Source organism: Carassius gibelio, chromosome A9, assembly GCF_023724105.1.
Source record: "Carassius gibelio isolate Cgi1373 ecotype wild population from Czech Republic chromosome A9, carGib1.2-hapl.c, whole genome shotgun sequence".
In the NCBI taxonomy this organism is placed as follows: Eukaryota; Metazoa; Chordata; class Actinopteri; order Cypriniformes; family Cyprinidae; genus Carassius; species Carassius gibelio.
This window is the reverse complement of record NC_068379.1, coordinates 30,019,131-30,045,597: the sequence shown is the minus strand read 5'-3', so window position 1 is coordinate 30,045,597 and position 26,467 is coordinate 30,019,131. Positions and strand designations below refer to the sequence as shown.

The window sequence follows — 26,467 nt, the reverse complement described above, 5'->3', positions numbered from 1 at the left end:
AACACTTGATTAATATTAATGATCATGAATAAAAACAACATGAGAGTAGAAAATTACGTGATATGAACGTATTATGAATGACAGTAAAAAAGCAATTAAAAAAAAATCTCACCAACTGGATTTAGAGCCAGTACTGGTCTTGATGGTTCACTTGCTTTACTCAGACCAGCGATGTTCATTGCATATACTCTGAACTGATACTCGAGTCCCTCAATAATGTTAGAAACCTTGTAGTGACACTCAAGGCAAGGAATCTTGTTCTCCCTCACCCACAGAATGGTATTACGCTCCTTTTTCTCAATCCAATATCCAGTTACTTGGCTTCCACCATCATGATATGGTACATCCCAGCGGATAGATATTGCATTAGCAGACACTGAAACTACATCTGGGCGAGTTGGTGGGCTTGGTGAGACTGAAAACATAAATGTCACACATCAGATTGAAAACAACAAAAATAAATACAGCATTGTTCATGCTCATCAAATGAATACAATGTTTTAGAAAATATTAAATACTCACTGAATGGATGCTCAGCAACAATAGCTTGAGATTCAACAGACTTGCTAACACCAAACTTGTTCTCAGCACATACTCTGAAAGTATACTCCATGTACTTTGTGAGATGAGTTACTTTAATGGTGGTCCGTTTCACACTGGAATTCACAACCTGCCATGTTGACGAGCCAGACTCACGTTTCTCAACAATATAATTGGTTATGTCTGTTCCACCATCATCTGTAGGTTCTCCCCAAGTCAATACACAGGATTCTGAAGATATTCCTGAAATTTCAACAGGTCCAGTTGGTGGTAATGGTCTACCAATGACACTGACGATGACAGTGAATGTTTTTGATCCAGCTACATTTTCAAGTGTGATATAGTATTTTCCACTGTCGCCTCTCTTGGCATCCTTAACCAGTAGAGTTGTTCTGTCTTTTGAGATCTTAATTGACACTCTGTCTGTTTCTTTAAGTTTCATTTCTTCAAGCTTCCATGTTACCTTAGGGGGTGGTCTGCCACTGATTGGAATATCAATTACAAAGGAATTTCCAGTTTTGCAAGTGATGAGCTGTTTATCTATGCCACTGAGATCCGCTGTTGGCTCTATACGTGGCTCCTTTATAATGACAGAGGCTAGGGCATCTCGTGGTTGACTAATGCCAGCATCATTCTGAGCCTTAACACGGAACTCATATTCTGTGTTCTCAACCAAGCCTTCAAGAACCATTTTTAAAGATTTGGTCTGACCACCTACAACCCAGTGATCAGAACCCTTCTTTCTAGTCTCAACAATGTATCCAGTAATGCGGCTTCCACCATCGTGCTCAGGCTTCATCCAGACTAAACTGGCTGTTGAGGATGTAGTATCAATGATATCCAGCCGCTTAGGAGGTGCAGGTTCTTCTGTGGCTATAATAGGTTCTGTCATTTCAAATGGCTCACCTTTGCCATACTGATTTTCAGCAATAACCCTGAAGAAATATGCTACACCAATATCAAGGTTGGCCACTCTCAATATTTGACGCGTACATTTATCACTAACCTCTTGCCAACTTAATCGACTTGCCTCTCGCTTTTCAACAATGTAGTGATGAACACGTGCACCTCCATCATTGGATGGTGCATCCCACATGAGCGTCAGAGCACCTCTGGTTACATCCTTGAATGAGAGAGGTCCAGGAGGGCCAGGTGTGTCCAACACTTTCACTGTTAATGTAATGGTTTTACGACCACTATTGTTTTCAAGAGAGAGTGTATACTTGCCAGCATCATACCTGGTGCAATTTTCAATTGTCAAAGTGCTGAATGTGTCTGTGGTATTAATATCCACCATTACACCAAGATCTCCATCTGCCTTTGTCCATGTGGCAAGTGGGGCTGGTTTCCCACGGAAGGGAATATGAAGTGTAACTGTTCCGCCACTCTTTACAACATGTGTCTGCTTGAAGTTTGCATCTATATCAATTTCAGGTGAGGTCAGTCTATCGACTGTTTGCACTACATTTGGTGTTTCAGAGAATTCTCCCTTGCCAGCACCATTGACTGCACACACACGGAATTTATATTCTTCACCAGGTTCTAACTCTGTTACTACGTAATGTGTGTGGATGCAAGTCTGGTTGTTGACTCTGTGCCATTCCTCAAGGCTTGCCTTGCACATCTCAATAATATAACCAATTATTTCCATACCACCATCAAACACTGGTTTGGTCCATTCCAAGGTAACAGACATCTTGGTGGAATCGATGACCTTCACCACAGTTGGTGCACTGGGTGCACTTGTTGGTTCTCTACACTTGAACAATCTGGATGTACCACTTGCAGGTCCAATTCCAGCACCATTTTCAGCCATAACACGGAATTCGTATTCATTTCCTTCTGTAAGGTTTGTGACTCTATGCCTAAGTTCAGTTATTGGTCTCTTTGCAGAAACCTTCACCCATCTTAAGCTCTTCTTTTCTCGTCTTTCAAGAATGTAGTGCTTAATCTCATTTCCACCATCATGTCTTGGTCTTGTCCAGCATAGTGTAATACTGGTTCCTGTCACATGAGTGCAGTCAGGTGTTCCAGGAGCATCTGGTACCGCTGTGAGATATCAAAATGTGTTTAAGTAAAAAAATAACAGGTACTAAATTAACAAATGATTGGATTAAGAACAAATATTTTTTACTTACTATATTGCATCTGAGCAATGATTGGATCAGACTCTAGTGGCTTGCCCACACCAAATTTATTGACAGCAGATACACGGAACTGATATTCATTGCCTTTAATCAGTTTTGTGGCATTAAAGGAGCAGGCTTCACACTTGGATGTTACAAGTGCCCAGGAAATTCTGGAAGTCTCACGCTTCTCAATTACGTAATTAATAATAGGTGCACAACCATCATTTTCAGGTGGGCTCCACCAAAGAGTTGCTTTCTCTGCAGATATATTTGTGAAGCGAAGCGGGCCCTCAGGTGGTCCAGGGGTATCTGAATAACATCGAGAGAAAATAAGCAATGGCCAAATCCAGAACTGCTTTATAAAACAGAGTTAAAATTGATTTTAGATCATACCTTGTACTCTTACAAGAACATCCACTTTTGTTGTGCCTGAGCTGTTCTTGGCCTCAACTGTGTAGATACCACGGTCATTGCGGTCAGCATCTCTGATGAACAGTGAGCTTGATCCAATAACAGTTGTTATGTCAACCAGCATTTTATCAACTTCCTTTCCATCTTTATACCATGTGACTTGAGGTACAGGACGTCCACTTATACTGCAGTTGAGTTTAATATTTTCTCCTGCCTTGATGGTAAGGGTCTTCTCAGCTTCAAACTGAATCTCAGGGATAACTAAACAAGAATAAAAAGTTTAGTTATTTAGCATATTTTTTAATATAGAACAATATCTATAGAATGATGCCTTTGTATGTACATACCACTTTCATCTTTGGTCATGATGTAGCCAGATGACTGAGAAGGTGGACTAACTGTTCCGACAGCATTCCTAGCAATTACCCTAAATTCAAAGCGATCACCAGCAGCAAGGCTTGTTACAGTAAACTGACATTCGCTGATGTCAATGAAATTGCATCTCAACCAACGTGCTCTTCCTTGACGCCTTTCAACACTGTATGCCACAATCCTACTGCCTCCATCACGCTTCGGTGGTTCCCACTGAAGTGTAACAGAGTCTCTTGTGACATCAATGCAGTTAGGTGTGCCTGGAGGATCTAAAGAAAAAAAAATATTGTGATAAAAAAGAAAAGAAGGCATTTTGGTAAAAAGGTGAATACTGTAGATTGATTAAAACCATAAGCATTAAAAAAGATTACCATAGACGAATGAGACAATAAAGACAATACTAAGACTTACCTACAGGGGAGATTGCCAGTTTGTGCTTGCTCTGTTCACTGACTGGACTCATTCCAGCATTGTTTTGTGCATAAACTCTGAATGAATACTCCAGACCTTCAATAAGTCCAATGACTCTGTATTCTCTTCCAGAGATAACACTGGAATTAACTTTCATCCACAATAAGCTGTTCCTGTCTTTTTTCTCAAGATGGTATCCAGTGATTGGAGAACCACCATCAAATCCTGGGGCTTCCCACTGAACAGTCATGCCATCACTTGTGACATTGAATACTACAGGTTTTCCTGGTGAACCTGGTGGCTTGTATTGGTGTTGAGCAACCACATCTAATGAGGTTAGAGGCTCGCTCATTCCATATTTGTTCTCTGCACGCACCCTAAATTGGTATTCAGTACCCTTGACCAAATTTGGTATCTTGAATGTGGTCCTTACCACACTTGAGCAAACCATCTTCCATGCTGCTTGAGATGTCTCTCGCTTTTCTACACTATAGCAGGTGATCTCGCCTCCACCGTTGTCCTGTGGTTCATCCCATGAGATGATAATACTCTGGGCTTTAATTTCATCAAAACGAATTGGACCTATAGGCTGAGAGGGTGGTCCAAGTGTAATCACTTTAATGTCAAAGAAGTTCTTGACAAGTTTACTATCAAGAACCAAGGTGTATTTTCCTGCATTCTCCTTTCTTGCATTTCTTACAATGAGACTTGCCTTGTTCTCTGTTTGTCTGAAACGAACTTGGTCACTTTCCTTGAGTGGCACATCATCTTTCATCCACTGAATCGTTGGTTTAGGTTTACCCTTGTATGGCAAATCAATATTCACATTTTGTCCAATGCGAACACTTAATTCTGAATTAGGATAATCAATAAGGTTTGCTTCAGGTGGTATAAGCAGTTCCCTTACAGTGATTGGTCCAATTTGAGAGAAGTCACTGCAACCCTTCTCATTTTTTGCGAACACTCTAAAATAAACTTCTGAAAGCTCTTTAAGGGGAGTTACCTCAAACTGGCAACGCCTGCATGTACCACCAATGCTCCAAGTTTCCTCTTCCTTTGTTTTCTTCTCAATAATGTACTCAGAAATTTGACTGCCACCATCATGATCAGGCTTTGTCCATGCCAACGATACAGATGTATTAGTTGAGTCCACCAGTACAAGGTCTTTTACAGCACCAGGCATCTCGGTTGCTCTTACAGGCTGTGCAGTCTCACAAGGATCACCAACACCATATTCATTTTCAGCAGAAACACGGAAGAAATAGGAAATTTCTTCAGCCAGACCTTCAACCTTGCAGGTTGTATTGGCACATTCATTTGTCACAATGGTGAATGCCTTCATTTTAGCATCCTTCTTTTCAACAACGTAGTTTGTGATTGGAGAGCCCCCATCTATATAAGGTGGTTCCCAGCTCAAAGTAAGTTTCCCTCGTGTCACATTCTTCACTATCAGCCTATTACAAGCAGAAGGTGTGTCTAATACCTTAACAGACACCGTTATGGTTTTTGGCTCTCCAACCCCATTTTCAATTTCAAGAAGATATTTGCCAGTGTCATCCCTTGTGACCTTTGGAATTATGAGTGTAGTTGAGTATTCTGTGTTTCTGATGGTATATCTTGCGTCACCACTAATGTTTTTGTCTGCCTTTCTCCATGTTACATTTGGAGCAGGTCTACCCTTAAGAGGGATTACAATCTCCACATCTCTACCAGCCTTTGCTATGTACTGAGTTGACATTGAGATGTCAAGATCCACATCCGCCTCCTCTGTTAAAATTAAGGAAAAACATATTTGATCAGATTCACAGTATCATAATTACACAATTTCTTTACTGTTTGAGACAGTTAGAAAATACAAACCCAGAATATCTTTGGCTTGCACTGGCTGCATCATCTCAATTGAACGTCCAGTTCCAGCACAATTAACAGCAGAGACACGGAAAAAGTAATACACACCAGGTTTCAAGTGGGACACTACAAACTCAGTTGTTCTTACTTCTCCTTTAGAACTTATAGTGACCCATTCTGTCTCATCTGCCATTCTTTGTTCAACAACATAGCTTGTAATTTCGCTGCCACCATCATAGACAGGCTTGACCCATCCAAGGGTAATAGATGTCTTTGTTGAATCAACAACTCTGAGCTTGGTTGGCTCACTTGGTGGATCTAAAATAACAATTAAGTGTATATAACAAATTCTGTTTTAAATATCAATGGACAGTTTTTACACATTTATATCCACATTCTGTAAAATAAAGCAATAAAAATAAACAACAATATAAGCTCACCAATTGGGTCATAAGCTTTGTAAAAGATGGACACATCAGAATATGGGCCTGCTCCAGCTTTGTTGATTGCACAGACACGATACTGATATTCATTTCCTTCTGTGAGGTTGCTGACTTTCTGTCTGGTATCACGAATTGCATCTTTAATAACCTTGAACCACTGTAGACTTTTCTTCTCCCGCTTCTCTAAATAATATCCATCAATGTCACTGCCACCATCTAAACTTGGTCTTTCCCATACCACAGTCATTGTTGACCTGGTAATCATAGTGACTTGAGGTTTAGAAGGCCGGCTAGGAGGAACTATGGGGGGAAAATTTAGATTAAAAACCATTAAATAACATTAGATAACATATTTATTAATAATAATAATAATAATAATAATAATAGAAACAATATTTTAAAAATCCTTACCGAAGGAATTCTGTGCAATTACTGGTCTAGATTCCAGAGGATCTCCAACTCCATATTTGTTTACACCACGAACACGGAATATGTATTCATTGCCCTTAATCAGCCTTGGGACGGTGACAATGCAGTCTTCTAGTTTTTCTGAGATAATGGACCACAAAATTCTGCTTGTTTCACGTTTCTCCACAATGTAATGGGTAACCATTGCTCCACCTTCATCAGCTGGAGGATCCCACATGATAGTCATAGTATCTGCTGTGACTTTCTTGAACTGTATCTCTCCAGCAGGGGGCCCTGGCTTGTCTGATTAAAGTGAGCAAACATTCAATCAAAATTGTTCAAATAAGGGCTAATGAACACATTAAAGTAATGATTACATGATGGGGATGAGGTATTTAGTAATACACTTTGCAACATACCTTGGACAAGTACTCTGACAGCAGCATATGCTGAGCCTAAAGAGTTCTTGATCTTGAGTTCATACGTTCCACTATTCAAACGGCTGGCTTCCCTGATTGTGATGCATGCAGACTCAGTGGTGTTGGAAATGGAAATTTGAGCTTCAGACTCGAGCTCTTTTCCATCCTTGTACCATTCAATTGTTGGTTGAGGTTTAGCAATAATACCAATTTTAAGCTGAACAGTAGCACCTGCTTTATATTTCACAACATCAAAATATTCTTGAGGAAGTTCAATCTCAGGGGCACCATATGTATCCAAACATGTGACTGGTCCAACAGTTGCTGATGGGTTACTAATGGAGCCAACTGCATTCTTAGCCATGACCCGGAATTCATAAGATTCATTCTGAGTCAAACCTGATACAGTGAACTTTGTGTCAGTAACATTTGTCAAATTAGCTTTTGACCATCTGCCTTTCGGACCATCTTTCCTTTCAATCAAATATCCAGTAATTTTACTTCCTCCATCATATGAGGGTTTCTCCCAGGAAAGGCTAATGGAACTCTTTGTGATATCTGTTACTCTAAGGTTGTTTGGAGATTCTGTGGGGAAAAGAACAGTGGCAATTAATGTTAAAGTTTCCAGTAGATACATATTGTTTCAAACAAGCTTTACAGAAAATAAATGTTTCTACAATTAATCTGTTCAGTGGTTCAGTGGTTACTGGTCTTAAAAAACAAAAGACAAAAAAACAAAGACAAAAAAAAAACACAAAGAAAAGTACAATTATTAATACTAATGTATTAAGCACATGTAACAATCAATTTACAGAAAACTAAATGCTTACCACAAGCATCAATTGCAAGCACAGGATCTGAAGGCTTGCTAACTGGACCAATGCCAGCAGCATTTTCTGCTGCAACCTTGAACTCATAGATCAGACCAGCATTCACGTTTGTTACTTTGAAGTGTGTAGCACGGATAACAGTTGTGTTAACTTTCTGCCAAAGAATGCTATTTCTGTCTTTCATCTGAAGGTGATATCCAAAGACATGGCTTCCACCATCTGAAGATGGCTCCTTCCAGCTAACATTAATACTTTCCTTTGTTACAGCTGATACCCATGGTTGTGAAGGTGCCACAGGGAGTGCTGAAATAAAATAGAATAGGTTTTCATAAATGCTCATGGATTGATTTGCATTTACCAATTAGTAGCTTATGCTGTAGAGAATAATTTTACTCACTGTATGGAAGACTGACTGTAACAGTTGGTGAATCAATGTGGTCACTGATTCCAAAACGATTCTCAGCTCTGATTCTAAACTGGTACTCAACTCCGTTAATCAGCTTCATGATCTTGATTGTGCACCGTGCAACAGCAGATGAGACTTCTATCCAGTTTGCAGTAGTGGTCTCACGTTTTAAGACAATGTAGTTGGTGATTGGGCTACCACCATCATAAGCAGGAGGCAACCATTTCAAACTGACACTGTCTTCTGTGACATCACACATCTCAACAGGACCAACTGGTGCGCTTGGTCTGTCAAGGACCACAATATTCACAAAAGACTTTGTGGTTCCACTGGAGTTAGAGGCCGTGATATCATATCTGCCTGCGTCCAAAGCAACACTCTCACGCAAAGAAATTATAAGGGAATCAGTTGTCACATAAGAGTTAAATCTCATGGTTGACTTTAGAACCTGTCCATCCTTAGATAGAGATACTTTTGGTAGTGGTTTACCAGTGAGGGGGATCTCAATCTTGAGATTTGAACCTGCCTTAACAAAGGCAGTGTTGTGTTGGAAGTCCTTCATGTTAATTTCTGGTGCCTCTGTTGATTAAAGCAACAAGAATATATAATAATTTAACATAATGTTAAACTAAGCAATCAAACATCATGAATGTTTAAAAATAAAACATTATTATTAATAAATAACTTGCCCAGCTGATCTTTTACAAGCACAGGTAAAACCATGTCCTTGGGGTCGCTAAGTCCAGCATGGTTTTCAGCCCGAACTCTGAAGTAGTATTCAGCATTTTCTCTCAATCCACAGACAACAAAGTGAGTTGATTTGGTGGAACCACACTTTATCCAGTTTTGTTGTCCTTTCTCAAGAGCCTCAACCAGGTAATTTGTAATTCTGCTACCTCCGTCATGTTCTGGTTTAAGCCATGCTAGTGATACGCTGTCTTTTGTGACATCAGTGACTCCAAGCTTGGGTGGTGGACTTGGTTTTTCTAAAAATTAAAAGTATCACATAAGTAAAAAAAAATATCTATCAAAGATTTGAATGAATCAAACAAATGTGCTACAGAAAAGATACAACAAAATTAAATTTTACCTGTAATCTTTGTTCCTTCCTTGGTCTCAACTGGGACTCCTATACCATACTCATTTTCACCAGTAACTCTGAAATAATAAACCCCCCCTTCTTGAAGATCATTAACTTTATAAGTTAACCTTGGACAACTGTCTGTAATTCTGGTCCAGCCCATTTTAGTTGCCTCACGGAGATCAACAAGGTAGTTCTTGACTGGAGCACCACCCTCATTCTCGGGAGTATCCCATGTAATAGTTGCAGAGCTCTTGGTGACATCCTTTATTTCAATGTGTGCCGGTGGGCCTGGAGAATCTAGGACCTTTACACTCAATGTCAGTGTAGAAGTTCCAGCAACATTTTGGAGGGTTACAGTGTATTTCCCTGAGTCATCTCTTGTAGCTTGCTCAATTGTGATAGATGTGCAGTTATCAGTTGTATCAATAGCAGCCCTCACTCTCAGATCAATATCTGGTTTGTTCCACATTACATGTGGAACAGGCTTTCCTTTGAATGGGACTCTAAGTGTAAATGAGCTTCCATCCTTGACAATCAGTGTCTTCCTCATTTCATTACCAATTAGGAAAACTGGCTCATCTTCTCTGTGCTTTGCTATCTGTGGATCAGTTTCAGGGCTTGGCTCACTTGTGCCAATCTTGTTAATTGATCTGACTACAAAGACATACTCTGCTCCTGAAGTGAGTCCCACCACAGTAAACTCTGTGCTGTTAGTGTTGCTGACACCAAGTGTCCAGTCATCATCAGTGGTTTTCCTATATTCCACCATATATCCTGTAACTGGTGAGCCACCATCAAACAATGGCTTGTTCCAAGACAAAGTTATTGATGTTTTAGAAGAATCAATTATTTTAGGTTTAGCTGGAGGTGATGGTAGGAACAATGGATCCTCTGCCTTTGTCAGTGGGCAAGGCACACTTGGTGCACTCAAACCAGCAGCATTCTCTGCAAATACTCTGTATTCATACTCACATCCTTCACGGAGATTGGAAGCTTTTACTCTTAAGTCATAAACAGGTTTTTTGTTGACACGTACCCAGCGAAGACCAGATTTCTCACGTTTCTCAATTACATAGCTGGAAATACTACTCCCTCCATCAGAGACCGGTCTTTCCCAGCAAATAGTCATTGCTTCACTTGTTACACTGGTGACTTCAACATTTGTTGGTGCAGCAGGGATTGTAAATGGATCCATTGCTTTAGCAGGGTCACTCTCCAGAGCTTCACCAGTTCCATACTTATTAACTCCCCGAACTCTAAATATGTACTCATTGCCTTTGAGCAGTTTTGTTACTTTACATGTTGTGGCTTTCATATCTGCATAGACCAGAGTCCAGGCAAGCCGGCTTGTTTCCCGTTTCTCAACTATGTAGTGCTGAATTTCAGCACCTCCATTTTCTTGAGGTGGCCCCCAGGTCAACGTACATTTCTCTGCAGTTAGACCAGTTACTTCCAACGGTCCAGCTGATGGGCCAGGCCTGTCCAGGACCTTACAGTTTACTGCCAAAGATCTGGTGCCTGCAACATTTTGCAATGTTAGAACATACTGTCCAGAGTCTCGTCTAATGGCATCTCTCACAATTAGTGTTGTACTAGTGAGTGTTGAAGAAATCTCAAATCTGGCCTTGGCTTCAATTTCTTTTCCATCCTTTGTCCATGAAATCACAGGAATTGGACGTCCTGATATTTCAGCATCAATTCTCAGTACATCCCCAGCTTTCACTACAACCAATTGTCTTAGTTTGTCCTCAATTGTGATGCGTGGTGGATCAACATCATCTTTTACAGTCACAGGTCCTGTACCCTCTGATGGTTCACTGAGTAAGCCAGCTGCATTCTTAGCAATTACATGGAAATCATATCTTTGATCTTCAATCAGGCCAGTCACATCAAAGAATGTTTCTTGAAGATTTGTGAAATTACACTTTAACCATCGTCCATCTGGAAGTTCCCTGCGTTCAACAATGTAGCCAGTCACCTTAGCTCCACCATCAAACTCAGGTATTGCCCAGGAGAGAGAAACAGATGTTCTTGTGATGTTCATAACTACTGGCTGACCTGGAGGTGCACATGGATCTCGGGCAGAAACAGGATCACATGCCTTTGTGCAAGGTCCAATGCCAGCTATATTCTCAGCATATACTCTATACTGATACAACAGGCCTTCTTCCAAACCAGTTACCTTGAACTGAGTTTCTGTAATAGGTCCTCTGTTCATCTTTGTCCAGAGAATGCTGCTCTGATCTTTGCATTCCAAGTGATATCCAAAGACGGGACTGCCACCATCACTTGCTGGTCTGTTCCAGGTAACTAACATTCCTGATTTAGTGGCTTGAGCAATGTGAAGACTAGTTGGAGGGCCTGGAGGTGAAAAGGGGTACTGTGCAACAACTGGGGCAGAGTCAATTGCATGGCTTTTTCCATAACGATTCTCTGCAGCAACACGGAACTGATATTCTGTTCCTTGTGTCAAACGAGTTACTTTGATTGATGTTCTTGCAACTGTTGCTGAAACAATTTGCCATGCTGTAGTGGTCATATCTCTCTTCTCAACCACATAATTATTAATTTGACAGCCACCATCATAAATTGGAGGGTCCCATGATAGTGAAATAAAATCAGCACTTATTTCCTCTACCTTGATTGCACCTGGTGGACCTGGTTTATCAAGAATGATAACAGATATTTCAGCTGATTTAACGCCAATTGAATTGGTTAAAATAATTTCATATTTTCCAGCATCCTCTCTTGTTGCTTCCTTGATGACAATCTTTGATGATGTTTTTGATGTCAAAACATTAACTCTGGTTGTTTGCTTCAATGAGTGACCATCCTTTTTCCATGTAACCTCTGGAGGAGGTCTGCCTCTGAATGGAACATCTATTTTGAGATCATCTCCAGCTTTTACACTGTACGTATTAAAGAGCAAATCAATAATGGGTTCAATAGTAATATCTTGTGCCACAACAGATACTGCCAGGGGTTTAGGATCACTCTTTCCTTTGTCATTCATTGCTGTAACTCTGAAGCTATATTCCTCTCCTGTTGTAAGTCCTTCAATTGTGGTTTCCAGTGCCTTTACTGTAGCACATACGGTCCATTTTTCTGATCCCTTAGTTATCATTTCCACTGTGTAGCCTGTGATTTTGCTGCCACCATCATGATCTGGCTTTTCCCACGCTAGAGTAACAGTGTGGCGAGTTACGTCAACAACTTTAATTTTACCAGGTGGTAAGGGTGCTTGGGAAACTTTGACAGCCTCTATGGTCTCTGCAGGTAAACCAACACCAAGTTCATTCACAGCCAATACACGGAAGTGGTAAAGACCTCCTTCCTGGAGATCATCAACCTTAAATGAATTTCTGACACAGCTGTTTGTCACAGTTGTAAATGCCAGCCTTTTAGATTCACGCTTTTCCACAATGTAATGGGTGATCTTGGCTCCACCATCAATTTGTGGAGGCTCCCACTGTAGCTGGACAGAATCTCTCTTTACATCCTTAATTTCAAAGTTCAATGGAGCACTTGGAGAGTCAAGGACCTTGACATTAATAAATGAAGATTTTGTGCCACTATTATTTTCAAGGGTCACAACATATTTGCCAGTATCAAATCGGTTAACATTGTCAACAACAAGCACAGTGTAAGAGCCTGTCACTTCAATTTGAGCACGCTCTGGTAAGGTACCATCTGCCTTTGTCCACTTAACCTCTGGCTCAGGTCTTCCCCTTATGGTGACAAATAACCTAAGTGTTGCACTGGCACGCACAGTCACACATTTCCTAAGATCTGCATCAAGTTCTATCTCAGGAGCTTCAAGTTTTTCAGCAGCAATTACAGATCCTGGAACATCAACATGCTCTCCAGCCCCCTCAATATTAAGTGCACAAATACGGAAGTTGTATTCTGCATTTTCCTTTAGTTTTTTGACAGTGAAGTAAGTTGTTTGAACACCAGTTGGTGGAGTGCACACAATCCATTCATCTTCACTAACTTCCTTTACCTCAACAATGTATCCTGAGACTGGTGCTCCACCATCATAAATTGGTCTACTCCAAGCCAAGGAAACAGTTGTGCTTGAGCTATCTGTTATTTTAGGATTATTAGGAGAACCGGGAGGATAAATAGCATCACAAGCTTTGTAATATTGAGATGGTTCACTTGGTGTGCCCACACCAGCAGCATTTTCAGCAGATACCCTGAATTCATAGAAGTGTCCCTCTGTAAGCCCAGTGGCTCTGAATCTCAAGTCATTCAGTCTTTTCTTGTTACACTTTGTCCATCTTATACCCTCTTTATCACGTTTCTCAAGAACATAACCATCAATTTGTGATCCGCCATCGTCCTCTGGTCGTTCCCATGTTAGGACTATTGAGTCTCTGGTGACTGCACTTGCTTCTGGAGTTGAAGGTGGTCCAGGTTTGTTGAAAGGATTTTTTGCAAGGACAGGTTCAGATTCAAGTGGTTCACCAATACCATACTTGTTCACTGCCATGACTCTGAATATATACTCATTACCAGGCAGGAGTTTAGTAACTTTGTAACTAATTGCTTGAATTTTAGGTTCCACTACTGTCCAAGACAGTCTGCTAGTTTCTCTCTTTTCAATGATGTAATGAGAAATACCAGCTCCACCATCATGTGATGGGTGGCTCCAGTGCAAATAACATTTTTCTGCTGTGACACCAGTTACCTTTAGAGGGCCATCAGGTGGACCAGGTCTATCAAGAACTTTGACAGTAATGGGTACCTGTTTGGTTCCACCAACATTACTGAGACTTAAGAGAAAATGACCACCATCTACTCTAATGCAGTCCTTAACAGTCAGAACTGTTTGCGTGATGGTGGATTTAATCTCCATTCTGGGTGTAGCACTGTCAATTTCTTTTCCATCCTTAAGCCACATAATATCAGGAAGTGGTTTTCCAGCAATGTCTGCATCAATAGTAAAGGACTCGCCAGCCTTTACAATGATAACATCTTTAAATTTTGAATCCATTGAGACAGATGGAGCTTCAATCTCATCCTGAGCAGTAATTGGTCCAGTGCTTTCAGAGGGTACACTTAAATTACCAGCTGCATTTTTGGCAATTACTCTAAATTCATATCGTTGTTCTTCTTCCAGTCCAGTTATTGTAAATTGTGTTTGTATAATATTTGTGAAGCTGGCCTTCATCCAACGACCTTCAGGCAGCTTCTTTCTTTCGATAATGTATCCTGTAATAGCACTGCCACCATCATACTGTGGTTTTGCCCACTGAAGAGTTACAAGGTTTCTTGTGATAACAATGGCTTCAGGAGTTCCAGGGGGATCACAGGGATCACGTGCAACAACACTTTCTGAGACTTTGCTTGATGGACTGATTCCTGCCATATTTTCAGCAAACACTCTATATTCATATTCAATTCCCTCCTCCAGACCATTTGTTTTGAATCGAGTGTCAGTGATAAGAAGCTTGTTAAGTTTGGTCCATAAGATGCTGTTCTTTTCTTTACGCTCAAGGTGATACCCAATAATAGGGCTACCTCCATTATTGCTGGGAGGTTTCCATTCAATTGTCATGTGGTCTTTTGTCACCGATGAAACAAATGGTGTACCAGGAGCTGCAGGCTCAGTAAAAGGATAACTGACCACAACTGGAGTTGAATCTAATGATGTGCTCTTTCCATATCTGTTCTCAGCAAAAACTCTAAACTGATATTCAGAACCAGTCTTCAGCTTTGTGACTTTTATTGTGGTACGAGCAATGGTTGCTGAAACAATCTGCCAGTTAGTAGTGGTTGTATCACGTTTTTCCACTATGTAGTTGTTTATCTGACAACCTCCTGTGTATACAGGTGGCTCCCAGGAAATTATTGCATAGGTGGCGCTTACTTCATCAATTTTAACCGGTCCAACTGGTGGGCCTGGTTTGTCAAGAATGATTATGCCAACCTCTTCTGTGACCGTACCTATATTATTTGTAGCTGTAACTGTGTACTTGCCAGAGTCCTCTCGATTTGCATCTTTAATTTTAAGAACTGTTGAAGTTACAGTGCTTGAGACATTTAATCTGGTTGTCTCTTTCAGTGCTTGTCCATCTTTCATCCATGCAATCTTTGGAGTAGGACGCCCTTTAAATGGTATTTCCACTTTGAGATCTTCACCAGCTTGAACGCTGTAGGTGTTGAAAAGTATTTTGAAGCTTGGTTCAATAGTAACATCTTTGACTACGACAGGAGCAGCCAAAGGCCTTGGATCACTTTTTCCCTTCTCGTTGTAAGCTAAAACTCTGAAGAGGTACTCTTGTCCTGAACTAAGTCCTGTCACTGTACCTTCAACTGTTTTGGTGACTGTAGCAACTGTCCATTCCTCTGATCCTTTTGGCTGCATTTCAATATAATAACCCAAGATTCTACTACCACCATCATGATCTGGTTTATCCCAGGAAAGTGATGCTGTGGTTTTTGTCACATCAGTCAAAGTTACCTTGCCAACAGATAAAGGAGGATCTGCTGTCTTCACAGATTCTTCTGTTTCTACAGGAAGACCAATTCCGAATTCATTTTCTGCCATGACTCTGAAGTAATAAATACCACCTTCTGTCAAATCACCAACTCGGAAGCTGGTCTTGGAGCACTTGGTAGTAATGTTTACAAATCCTTGTCTATTCGATTCTCTCTTGTCAATTATATAATTTTTGATTTTTGAACCACCATCTATAAGTGGAGGTTCCCAAACGAGGGTAGTGTAGTTTCTTGTTACATCTTTCACAACAAGGTTCTGTGGAGCACCTGGTGTATCGAGTACTTTTACTGACACAAAGGCTGATTTAGTGCCAGCATTATTTTCCAAAGTCAGAGTATATTTACCAGCATCATTTCGGTCACAAATATCAATTGATAACTGAGTGTAATCTGGTCCCTTTTCAATTTGGGCTTTATCTGGTAAATCTCCCTCATCCTTGGTCCAGTTTATCTCAGGAATGGGGCGTCCTTTGAATGGTATGTTGATTCTCATAGATCCTCCAGCACGCACAACAATACCTTTCCTCAACTCCGAGTCGAGCTCAATTTCAGGGGCATCCAACTTATCCACTGGTTTGACAGTTCCTTGGATAGACACTGGCTCACCAACACCCAGTTTATTAAAAGCACATATGCGAACTTTGTATTCTTGGTGTTCAGTAAGTTTAGTTATTGTAAATTTAGTCTCATTTAATCCAGAGGGTGGAGTACATGTGGTCCATTCTTCTTCATCAGCTTTACATATCTCAACAACATAGCCTTGGATGTCTAAACCACCATCATATATTGGTCTACTCCATGCAATTGTGACTGAATTCTTTGTAGTGTCAACAAGGTGTGCATTAGTTGGTGAGCCAGGCTTAAATGTTGGATCACAGGCTTTGTAATAAACAGTTGGTGGACTTGGCTGTCCAACTCCAGCAGCATTTTCTGCAGTTAACCTAAATTCATATTCATGATCCTCTGTCAAGCCTGTGACTCTGAAACGTAAGTCTGTGACTCTGCGTTTGTTACATTTTGTCCACCGCACTCCAGCTCTGTCTCTCTTCTCTACAATATAACCAACAATTTCACTTCCACCATCAGTCTCAGGACGAGTCCAGCATACTGTCATAGAGTCCCTTGAAATATTTGTTACTTCTAGTTCTTTAGGTGGCCCAGGTGGAACAAAAGGATTTCTCATAATCACTGGTGCAGATTCAAGTGGTTCACCAACTCCATATTTGTTGACAGCCATGACACGGAATATGTATTCATTTCCTGTTAAAAGTTTAGTAACTTTAAACATGGTTGCTCCACAATCACCTGAAACTACTGTCCAAGCAAGGCGACTTGTTTCTCTCTTCTGTATAATATAATGTGAAATGCTACTGCCACCATCATGTTTTGGAGGCAGCCATGACAATGAACACTTCTCACAGGTTACACCAGAGACAGTAAAAGGACCTTCAGGGGGTCCAGGTCTATCGAGGACTTTTACATTGAAGGAAACAGACTTTGTTCCCGCCACATTACTGAGGTGCAATGTGTACTGTCCTCCATCAATTCGAATGGCATCTTTGACAACAAGAATTCCTTTGAAGTCAGTGTTCTTGATTTCAGCTCTTGCTGAATTTTCAACTTCGACATCACCCTTAAACCACTGCATTGTTGGAACTGGCTTTCCTAGTATGGATGCTTCCAGGGTAAATGTGTCTCCGGCATTCACTGTCAAAATTTGACTGTACTCTGAGGCAACCTCATAGGTTGGTGGTTCAACTTCATCCTTAGCTGTAATTGAGCCTGTGCTCTTTGAGGGTCTACTAACTGACCCAGCTCCGTTTCTGGCAATAACTCTGAAATCATATTTGCAGTCTTCTATAAGCCCTGTGACTGTAAATTCCGTTTCAAGAATATTTGCAAAACTAGCTTTCATCCAACGACCTTCTGGAAGGTCTAGTTTCTCCACAACATATCCAGTGACAAGGCTGCCTCCATCATATTCCGGTGGTGTCCATCTAAGTTTCACTGAGTGTCTTGTCACAATCACTGGTACAGGGGTGCCTGGTGGGTCACAAGGGTCACGTGCTACACACCCCTCAGAAATTTTGCTGCACTTTCCAATTCCAACTATGTTTTCAGCATAAACTCTGAATTCATATTCAATGCCCTCTTCCAATGGAGATGTTTTAAATCTGGTGTCTTGAATGAGTATTTTATTTATCTTTGTCCAAAGGATACTATTTTTCTCTTTTCTCTCTAGATGATATCCTAGAATAGCACTTCCACCATCTGAGACTGGCTTGTGCCATTCAACAACCATAGATTCTTTTGTAAATGCAGACACAAATGGAGTTCCTGGAGGCCCAGGCTCCTTGAAAGGATACTGGGCAAGAACCGGATCTGAATCAATGCCATAGCTTTTACCATACCTATTCTCAGCAAAAATTCTAAACTGGTATTCAGCTCCAGTTTTTAGATTACTAACTTTAAGTGTGGTTCTTGCTACTGTGGCAGAAACAACTACCCAGTTAGTAGTGGTGGTGTCTCTCTTTTGGACAACATAATTTGAAATCTGGCAGCCTCCAGTGTATGTTGGTGGGTCCCAAGATAGTGTAATACTCTCTGCACTCACTTCATCAATCCTGACTGGGCCTGTTGGTGGGCCAGGCTTTTCAAGTATGATTATTTCAACAGTGGCTTCTGCTTGTCCAAGTACATTAGCAACAGCAATGTTATACATACCACCATCTTCTCTTGTTGCATCTTTGATGGTAAGAGTGGTATGATGTGCAGTGTCAGCAACATTTACTCTCGTGGTCTGTTTCAGAACTGAACCATCTTTGGTCCAAGTAATAGTTGGTTTTGGATGACCAGAAATTCGTGCTTCAATTTTCAAATCTTGCCCAACCTGTACATTGTAGGTACTAAGTTTTGTTCTTATTGTGGGCTGAATAGCAAGGTCCTTTGCAACAACAGGATTTGCCAAGAGTCTGGGATCACTCTTTCCTTTGTCATTGACGGCAATGACTCTGAAATTGTACTCCCCACCTTGGACTAAATTAGTTATAACAGTATCGAGGGATTTTACTTGAGCACAAATAGACCATTTATCTTGATCTTTTGCTTGCATTTCAACTTCATAAAGAGTAATTCTGCTGCCTCCATCATGCTCTGGTTTTTCCCATTTGAGGGAAACACTCTTCCTTGTAACATCCACTACAGAAACTTTACCGGGGGGTTGTGGCACCTCTGAGATTTTTATTGGTTCTAGAGTTTCTGCAGGCATTCCAATGCCATGTTCATTTTCAGCAAGAACCCTAAAGAAAAAGTTGCTTCCCTCTTGGAGAGGTTCAATTTTCCATGTCATTTTGTTGCAGGTAGCAACAGCAGAGTATACCTTTCTGGTACTTTCTCGTTTTTCAACAATGTAATTTTTAATTTTAGCTCCACCATCTAGCAAAGGTGGCTCCCAGGTAAGAGTGACTGAATTCTTTGTTATTTCCTTCACACGGAAGTTTGCAGGTGCATCAGGAGTATCTAAGACCCTGACACTAATAAATGCAGATTTTGTTCCACTGGCATTTTCCAGAGTTAAATTGTATTTTCCACTGTCAAATCTATTAACATTTTCAATTACAAGTGAAGTGAAACTGCTTGTAATATCAATTTGAGCTGCCTCGTTGATTTCACCTTCAGCCTTTGCCCACTTGACTTCAGGAGTTGGCCGTCCACGAATAGGAACAAACAATCTGAGAGAGCCTCCAGCCCTGACAGTAATCATCTTTCTCAGGTCAGCATCAAGATCTATATCTGGTGCCTCAAGTTTATCCTCTATGATAATGGATCCTTGGATATCAGCAGTTTCTCCCACACCAACCTTATTTACGGCACAAATTCTGAATTTGTACTCATGCTTTTCAAGCAGTTTTTTAACCTCAAATCTGGTCTCTGTAATTCCTGAGGGTGGTGTACACATCATCCATTCTTCGGAAGTAACTTCACATGCCTCAACAATATAACTCTGAATTTCACAGCCACCATCATAAATTGGCTTTCCCCAATGCAGGACAACAGATGCTCTTGAGACATAAATTACCTTAGGGTTGTTTGGTGGACCAGGCTTGAAGACTTGATCCACTGCCTTGAAGTATACTGTAGGTGGACTTGGTTTACCAACTCCAGCTGCATTCTCAGCAGACACACGGAATTCATAACTTCGGTTTTCAAGAAGTCCCGTTACTCTAAAGCGCAGTTCACTCACTACACGTTTGTTGCATCTTGTCCACCTAACGCCTTCTTTGTCTCTTTTTTCAACAATGTATCCTGTAATTGCATTGCCACCATCATTAGTGGGTCTTTCCCATGTGATAACCATGGAATCCTTTGTTATATTTGACACTTCAACATTACTTGGTGCATCAGGTGGGACAAATGGATTTGCTGCAATCACTGGATCTGATTCCAAAGGCTCACCAATACCATATTTATTTACAGGTATCACTCTGAAAATATACTCATTTCCGGGAAGGAGTTTTGTAACTTTAAGATTGAGGGTTTGTACCTTAGATTCCACAACAGTCCAAACTAATCGGCTGGTCTCTCTTCTTTCCACAATGTAATGAGACACCTCCGCACCTCCATCGTGCAATGGAGTTTTCCAGGCAATAGAGCACTTTTCACTAGTAACCCCATAGATTGAAATTGGGCTATCTGGAGGCCCAGGTCTGTCCAGAACTTTGACATTGACAACCACTGATTTCTCTCCACCAACATTTTTTAATAGCAAGGTATACTGGCCTCCATCAACACGGATAGCCTCCTTCACACTAAGAGTAGTTGTGAAGTCAGTATTCTTTATCTCAAGTCTTGCAGTATTTGTAAGTTCTTCACCAGCTTTTATCCAGTGAACTGAAGGAATAGGTTTGCCAAGTATTCTTGCATCTACCTTGAATGATTCTCCAGCATTAACAACAATAGTTTGAGAATATTTGGCATCCAATTCAATTTGGGGTGGATCTACTTCATCCTTGGCTGTGATTGCACCAGTACTGTCTGATGGAACACTATACACACCTGCAGCATTTTTTGCAATTACACGGAATTCATACTGCTGCTCCTCTACCAAGCCACTGACAACAAATTCAGTCTCAATGATATTTGTAAAAGAAGCTTTCATCCAGCGGCCACTAGGCAATTCTTTTTTCTCAATGAAATATCCTGTAATCTTGCTGCCACCATCAAACTGTGGTGGTGTCCACTTGAGTGTTATAGAGTTTCTGGTGACAATCACTGCTTCCGGTTTGCCTGGAGGGTCACAAGGATCTCTAGCCACCTGGATTTCTGATACTTTGCTTGCTTTGCTTAGACCAACTATATTCTCAGCATAAATTCTAAATTCATATTCAATGCCTTCTTCAAGGCCACCTATCTTGAATCTTGTGTCTGGAATGAGTGTTTTGTTTTGCTTTACCCACAACAAGCTGTTTCTTTCCTTACTCTCAATGTGATATCCCAAAATCTTGCTTCCACCATCACTACTGGGTTTGTTCCACACAATAACCATGCTTTCTTTGGTAGCAGATTGAACAGTTGGAGTTCCTGGTGGATTTGGAACCTCAAAGGGATATTGTGCAACAACAGGCTCAGACAAAAGAACGGAACTCTTTCCATATCTATTTTCCGCAGCAATCCTAAATTGATATTCACAGCCAGTCTTCAATCTTGCAGCTTTAGTTGTTGTTCTTGCTACTGTTGCAGATACAATCTGCCAGTTGGTGGTGGATGTGTCTCGTTTTTCAACAATATAGTTATTAATGCTACAGCCTCCCTCATACTCTGGAGGCTGCCATGACAATGTAGCACTGTCTGCAGTTACCTCCTCTATTTTAATTGGGCCAGTTGGTGGTCCAGGTTTATCAAGGACAATAACATTGATGTCTGCTGTAGCTTCACCAGCTAAATTTGTCAGTTTAATAGTATATTTGCCCACATCATCCCGTGTTGCCTCTTTTATCACAAGGTAAAGGTGTCTCTCTGCTACTTCGGCATTTACTCTTGTTGTCTCTTTCAGAGCAATACCATCTTTTTGCCAGGTAACTGCTGCCTTGGGCTGAGCAACATAAGGTACATCGATTTTCAGATCATCTCCTGCCAGAACACTGAATGTGCTGAACAAAAGTTTGAAGGCAGGAGCAATAACAACATCCATAGCAACCACAGGGACATTAAGCGGGCGTGGATCACTGGTTCCCTTTTCATTAGTTGCTGAAATACGGAAGGAGTATTCTTCACCTTGTGTTAGGCCAACAACAACTGCCTCTGTTACTTTAACAGTCATTACTTGCGTCCATTTTTCACTGTTTTTCCCTTGCATTTCAACAATATAACCCGTAATTCTACTTCCTCCATCATGGTCCGGCTTCTCCCAAGAAAGTGTTACACTGTTACCAGTTACTCCTTTTAGAGTCACTTTTCCAGGAGGAAGAGGTCTCTCAGAGATTTTTATAGCTTCCGTGGTCTCTACTGGAAGACCAACACCATACTCATTTTCAGCCAGAATTCTGAAGAAATACAAGCTTCCTTCTTTTAAGTCTCCAATTCTACAACTTGTTTTGGGACAGGAGGCATTGACGATGGAATATGCTTTTCGTGTAGATTCACGTTTTTCAACAATATAATGCCTGGTTCTTGATCCGCCATCAATGATTGGAGGATCCCAGATTAGGGAAACAGAATCTTTTGTGATTTCTTTGATTGTAAGGTTCTGTGGTGCATCAGGAGTGTCAAGAACTCGGACATTAACAAACGCTGTTTTAGTTCCTGAACTGTTTTCCACTGTTAGCATGTATTTTCCACCATCAAATCTGTTTACATTCTCGATAACCAATGTGGTGAATGATGATGTAATTTCAATTGATGCTTTATTAAGGGGTTCACCTGTCTCCCTTGACCATCTGACTTCTGGTGCAGGTCTTCCTTTAATTGGCACAAATAATCTTAAGGTACTGCATGCTCTGATGTTCACTACTTTGCGAAGGTCTGAGTCAAGCTCGATTTCAGGTGGAAGGAGTCTGTCTTCAGCTTTTGGTGAACCAGGTACAGAGGCTGACTCGCCAACACCTTCACAGTTAAGAGCTGAAATATTGATGTTATATTCTTGGTTTTCAATAAGGTTGGTTATGGTGAACGATGTTGCTGTTAGCCCAGCCTTTGGCGTGACAATTGTCCATTCATCTTCCTCTGGCAGACATGTTTCAACAATATAACCTGTGATATCTGAACCACCATCATACACTGGTTTATTCCAAGCAATAGTAATGGATGACTTTGTTGTGTCCAAAACCCTAGGATTTCCAGGTGGTCCAGGTTGGAATATTGTGTCACATGCTTTGTAGAATGGACTTGAAGGGCTTGGAGCACTTAAGCCAGCAGCATTTTCAGCTAGGATTCTGTATTCATACTCATGTCCAGGTGTTAGTCCTGACACTTTGAAGCGCAGATCAGTAACAGTTCTTTTATTGCATTTTACCCAACGAAGACCAGTTTTATCTCTCCTCTCAATGATGTAGGTATTTATACTACTACCACCATTGTGTTCAGGATGTCCCCAACACACCACCATTGAATCTTTTGTGATTAGAGTTACTTCTGGTGCCTGTGGAGGATCAGAAGGCACATATGGGTTTGTGGCAACAGCAGGCTCAGATTCAAGAGGTTCTCCAACGCCATACTTGTTCACAGCCATGACTCTGAAAATATATTCATTTCCTTTCAGCAATTTGGTAACCTTATAGCGGTTTACTTGTAAATCTGTGGCTACATTTGTCCATGTAAGTCTACTTGTTTCACGTCTCTGAATGAGGTAGTATTCAATCTTTCCTCCTCCATCATGAAGTGGTGGCAGCCATGATAGAATACATTTCTCTGTTGTCATGTCAGTGACATGCAGTGGTCCTTCAGGTGGCCCAGGTCTGTCAAGAACTTTAACATTGAAGACAAATTTGGCAAATCCTCCCGGATTGCTAGCAGTTAGAGCGTATGCACCACCATCTCTACGTAAAGAATCTTTGTTAATCAAACAGGTATAGAAATCTGATGTTTTGATCTCTAGTTTTCCAGTGTCCTCAAGCTCCTTGCCATCTTTAGTCCAAACCAATGATGGAATTGGGCGACCTGTAACACGTGCATCTAGCTTAAAGACATCTCCTGCTTTCACTACCACAGCACTACTGAAACATGCATCAACATCAATTTTTGGTTCTTCAATGTCATCTCTGCAGACAATGACCTCTGAAGTTTTAGATGGTTTGCTGACAGCTCCAGCTGAGTTCCTTGCTAATACACGGAATTCATAAGAAGCATCTTCCATGAGACCACTTACAGTAAAGTTTGTTTCATGAATGTTGCTGAAGTTGGCTTTGAGCCAGCGACCATTAGGCAGCTCTCTTTTTTCAACTGTATATCCAGTTATAGAGAAACCACCATCACCCTCTGGCTTTGACCACTGAAGAGTTACTTCATGTCTAGTTATGTTAAGTGCCACAGGTTGACCTGGGGGGTCTACAGGATCAAGTGCATATGTCATGTCAGATGGCTTGCTTGCTTTGCTGAGACCAGCCAGATTTTCTGCAATAACACGGAATTCATAAGCAATACCATCAATCAGACCTGGTGATTTAAACATATTGCCAACAACTAGAGCTTTGCTGATCCTCTGCCAGAGTATGCTGTTCTTCTCTTTCCTCTCAATGTGGTATCCTAAAATTGGGCTACCTCCATCTGAAGAAGGTTCATTCCAGCTGATTGTCATTGAATCCTTGGTGAAGGCAACTACTTGTGGAATTCCTGGCTGTCCTGGAACATCAAATGGATAAGCAGCCACCACTGATTCTGATGTTATGAAGGGTCCAACACCATATCTGTTTTGAGCTTTTACACGGAATTGATATTGAATACCAGTTGTAAGGCGTGCTGCTTTAAATGTTGTGCGGATAACCGTTGCTGCCAGTTCTACCCAGGATGTACCAGTTGTCTCACGCATTTCAACAATGTAGTTATTAATAGGGACTCCTCCATCATTTTCTGGAGCTTCCCATGATATTATTACATAATCACAAGAAACCTCATCCAATTTTATTGGTCCAGTTGGAGGTCCTGGAATATCATGTACTTGAACAGTAATGATTTCAGTCACAGTTCCGAAGATGTTCTTTCCTGTCATTGAATACTGTCCTCCATCTTTTCTCTTAATTTCATTAATGTTCAGAATTGTAGAAGTTGCAGTATTTTCAACATTTATTCTCTGTGTCTGTTTTAGTTCCTGATCTTCTTTCTTCCATACAACAAGTGGTTTTGGACGACCCAGAACAGGGATCTCAACTTTAAGATTATCACCTGCTTTAGCTACCACCATCTTCTGATATATACCTCTGAGGTCAAATCCTGGAGCAGTGGTTTGTTCCTTTATTACAACTGGTCGACTTTCACGAGGTTCACTCCTACCTGAGGTGTTTACAGCAAAGATACGGAACACATATTCTGCATTTTCCACCAATTCTGTTGCAGTGTAATCTAAAGCTTTTATTGTTGTCACATGTGTCCACTGATCAGAATCTTTCAGTTGAGCCTCTATCACATAGCCAGTGATTCGACTACCACCATCGTGTTTTGGTTTTGTCCATGCAAGAGTTGCTGTGTCCTTGGAAACATCTGAAACAATTAGATTATCTGGTGCAGAAGGAGCCTGAGAAGCTTTTATTGGTTCAGGTGTCTCTGCTGGTTCACCGATGCCCCTTTCATTCTCAGCAGAGACTCTAAAGTAATATTCAGCACCCTCTTCCAAGTCTGGAATCTTGTACGAGCATTTCTGCCAGTTTGCTGTAACGGTTGAGTAAGCCTTTCGTGTTGCATCCCGCTTCTCAATTATATAATTAGTAATCTTTGAACCACCATCAATTATAGGAATCTCCCATTGTAAAGTAATGCTATGCTTTGTGATTTCACTTGGTTTCAAATTCACTGGAGGTCCTGGGGTGTCCACAACACGAACATTGACAAATCCAGACTTCTTTCCAGCAACATTTTCCAATGTTAAGACATATTTCCCTGCATCATATCTTGTACACTCAGGGATGACTACTAGAGTGTATGATTCAGTAGTGTCAATGTGAGCGCGGCCTTTAAGTGGTACCTCTTCCTTATGCCATGTTACTTCTGGAGCTGGCCTGCCCTTGATTGGCACAAATATGCGGATTGAAGCACCTGACTTAACAACAAGTGTTCTTCTCAACTCTGCATCAAGTTCAAATTCAGGAACCTCCTCTCGATCCACCAGTTCAACAACTTGCTCAACTTCAGAGGGTTCACCAAGTCCTTCTGAATTCAGTGCTCTGACTCTGAAGTGATATTTTCCTCCTGATTGTAGATTTGAAACCACAAATTCTGTTATTCTCAATGGAGTAGTTGTGTCTTGAACCCAGTCATCATCACCTTCCTTTTTATGTTCAACGATGTATCCCGTCACATCGAGTCCACCATCATAGAAGGGTCTACCCCAGTTAAACGTTGCTGTTGTTTTGGTGGTGTCAGTAATTCGTGGGTTGGATGGAGGTCCTGGTGGATCTGAAAAATAAAAAAAAATGATAATTGAAAAAAATATTATTTGGGACAAAGATTTAC

General features: G+C 40.9%; 1 protein-coding gene across 1 annotated transcript in view; it reads right to left on the bottom strand.

Annotated features, from left to right (window-relative positions):
• Positions 1-26,467, bottom strand: part of ttn.2 (titin, tandem duplicate 2) — a 159,728-nt gene that overhangs the window by 16,999 nt on the left and 116,262 nt on the right. Inside the window, exons 203-216 of the mRNA XM_052606767.1 lie at positions 9,308-26,410; positions 8,907-9,203; positions 8,209-8,796; positions 7,812-8,114; positions 6,982-7,566; positions 6,566-6,865; positions 6,152-6,454; positions 5,724-6,029; positions 3,864-5,630; positions 3,428-3,721; positions 3,063-3,341; positions 2,679-2,978; positions 523-2,589; positions 113-415 (exon numbers count right to left, since the gene is read on the bottom strand). Of these exons, the coding sequence (XP_052462727.1) occupies positions 113-415; positions 523-2,589; positions 2,679-2,978; positions 3,063-3,341; positions 3,428-3,721; positions 3,864-5,630; positions 5,724-6,029; positions 6,152-6,454; positions 6,566-6,865; positions 6,982-7,566; positions 7,812-8,114; positions 8,209-8,796; positions 8,907-9,203; positions 9,308-26,410 (24,795 nt within the window). The remainder of the gene's footprint in view (positions 1-112; positions 416-522; positions 2,590-2,678; positions 2,979-3,062; positions 3,342-3,427; positions 3,722-3,863; positions 5,631-5,723; positions 6,030-6,151; positions 6,455-6,565; positions 6,866-6,981; positions 7,567-7,811; positions 8,115-8,208; positions 8,797-8,906; positions 9,204-9,307; positions 26,411-26,467) is intronic.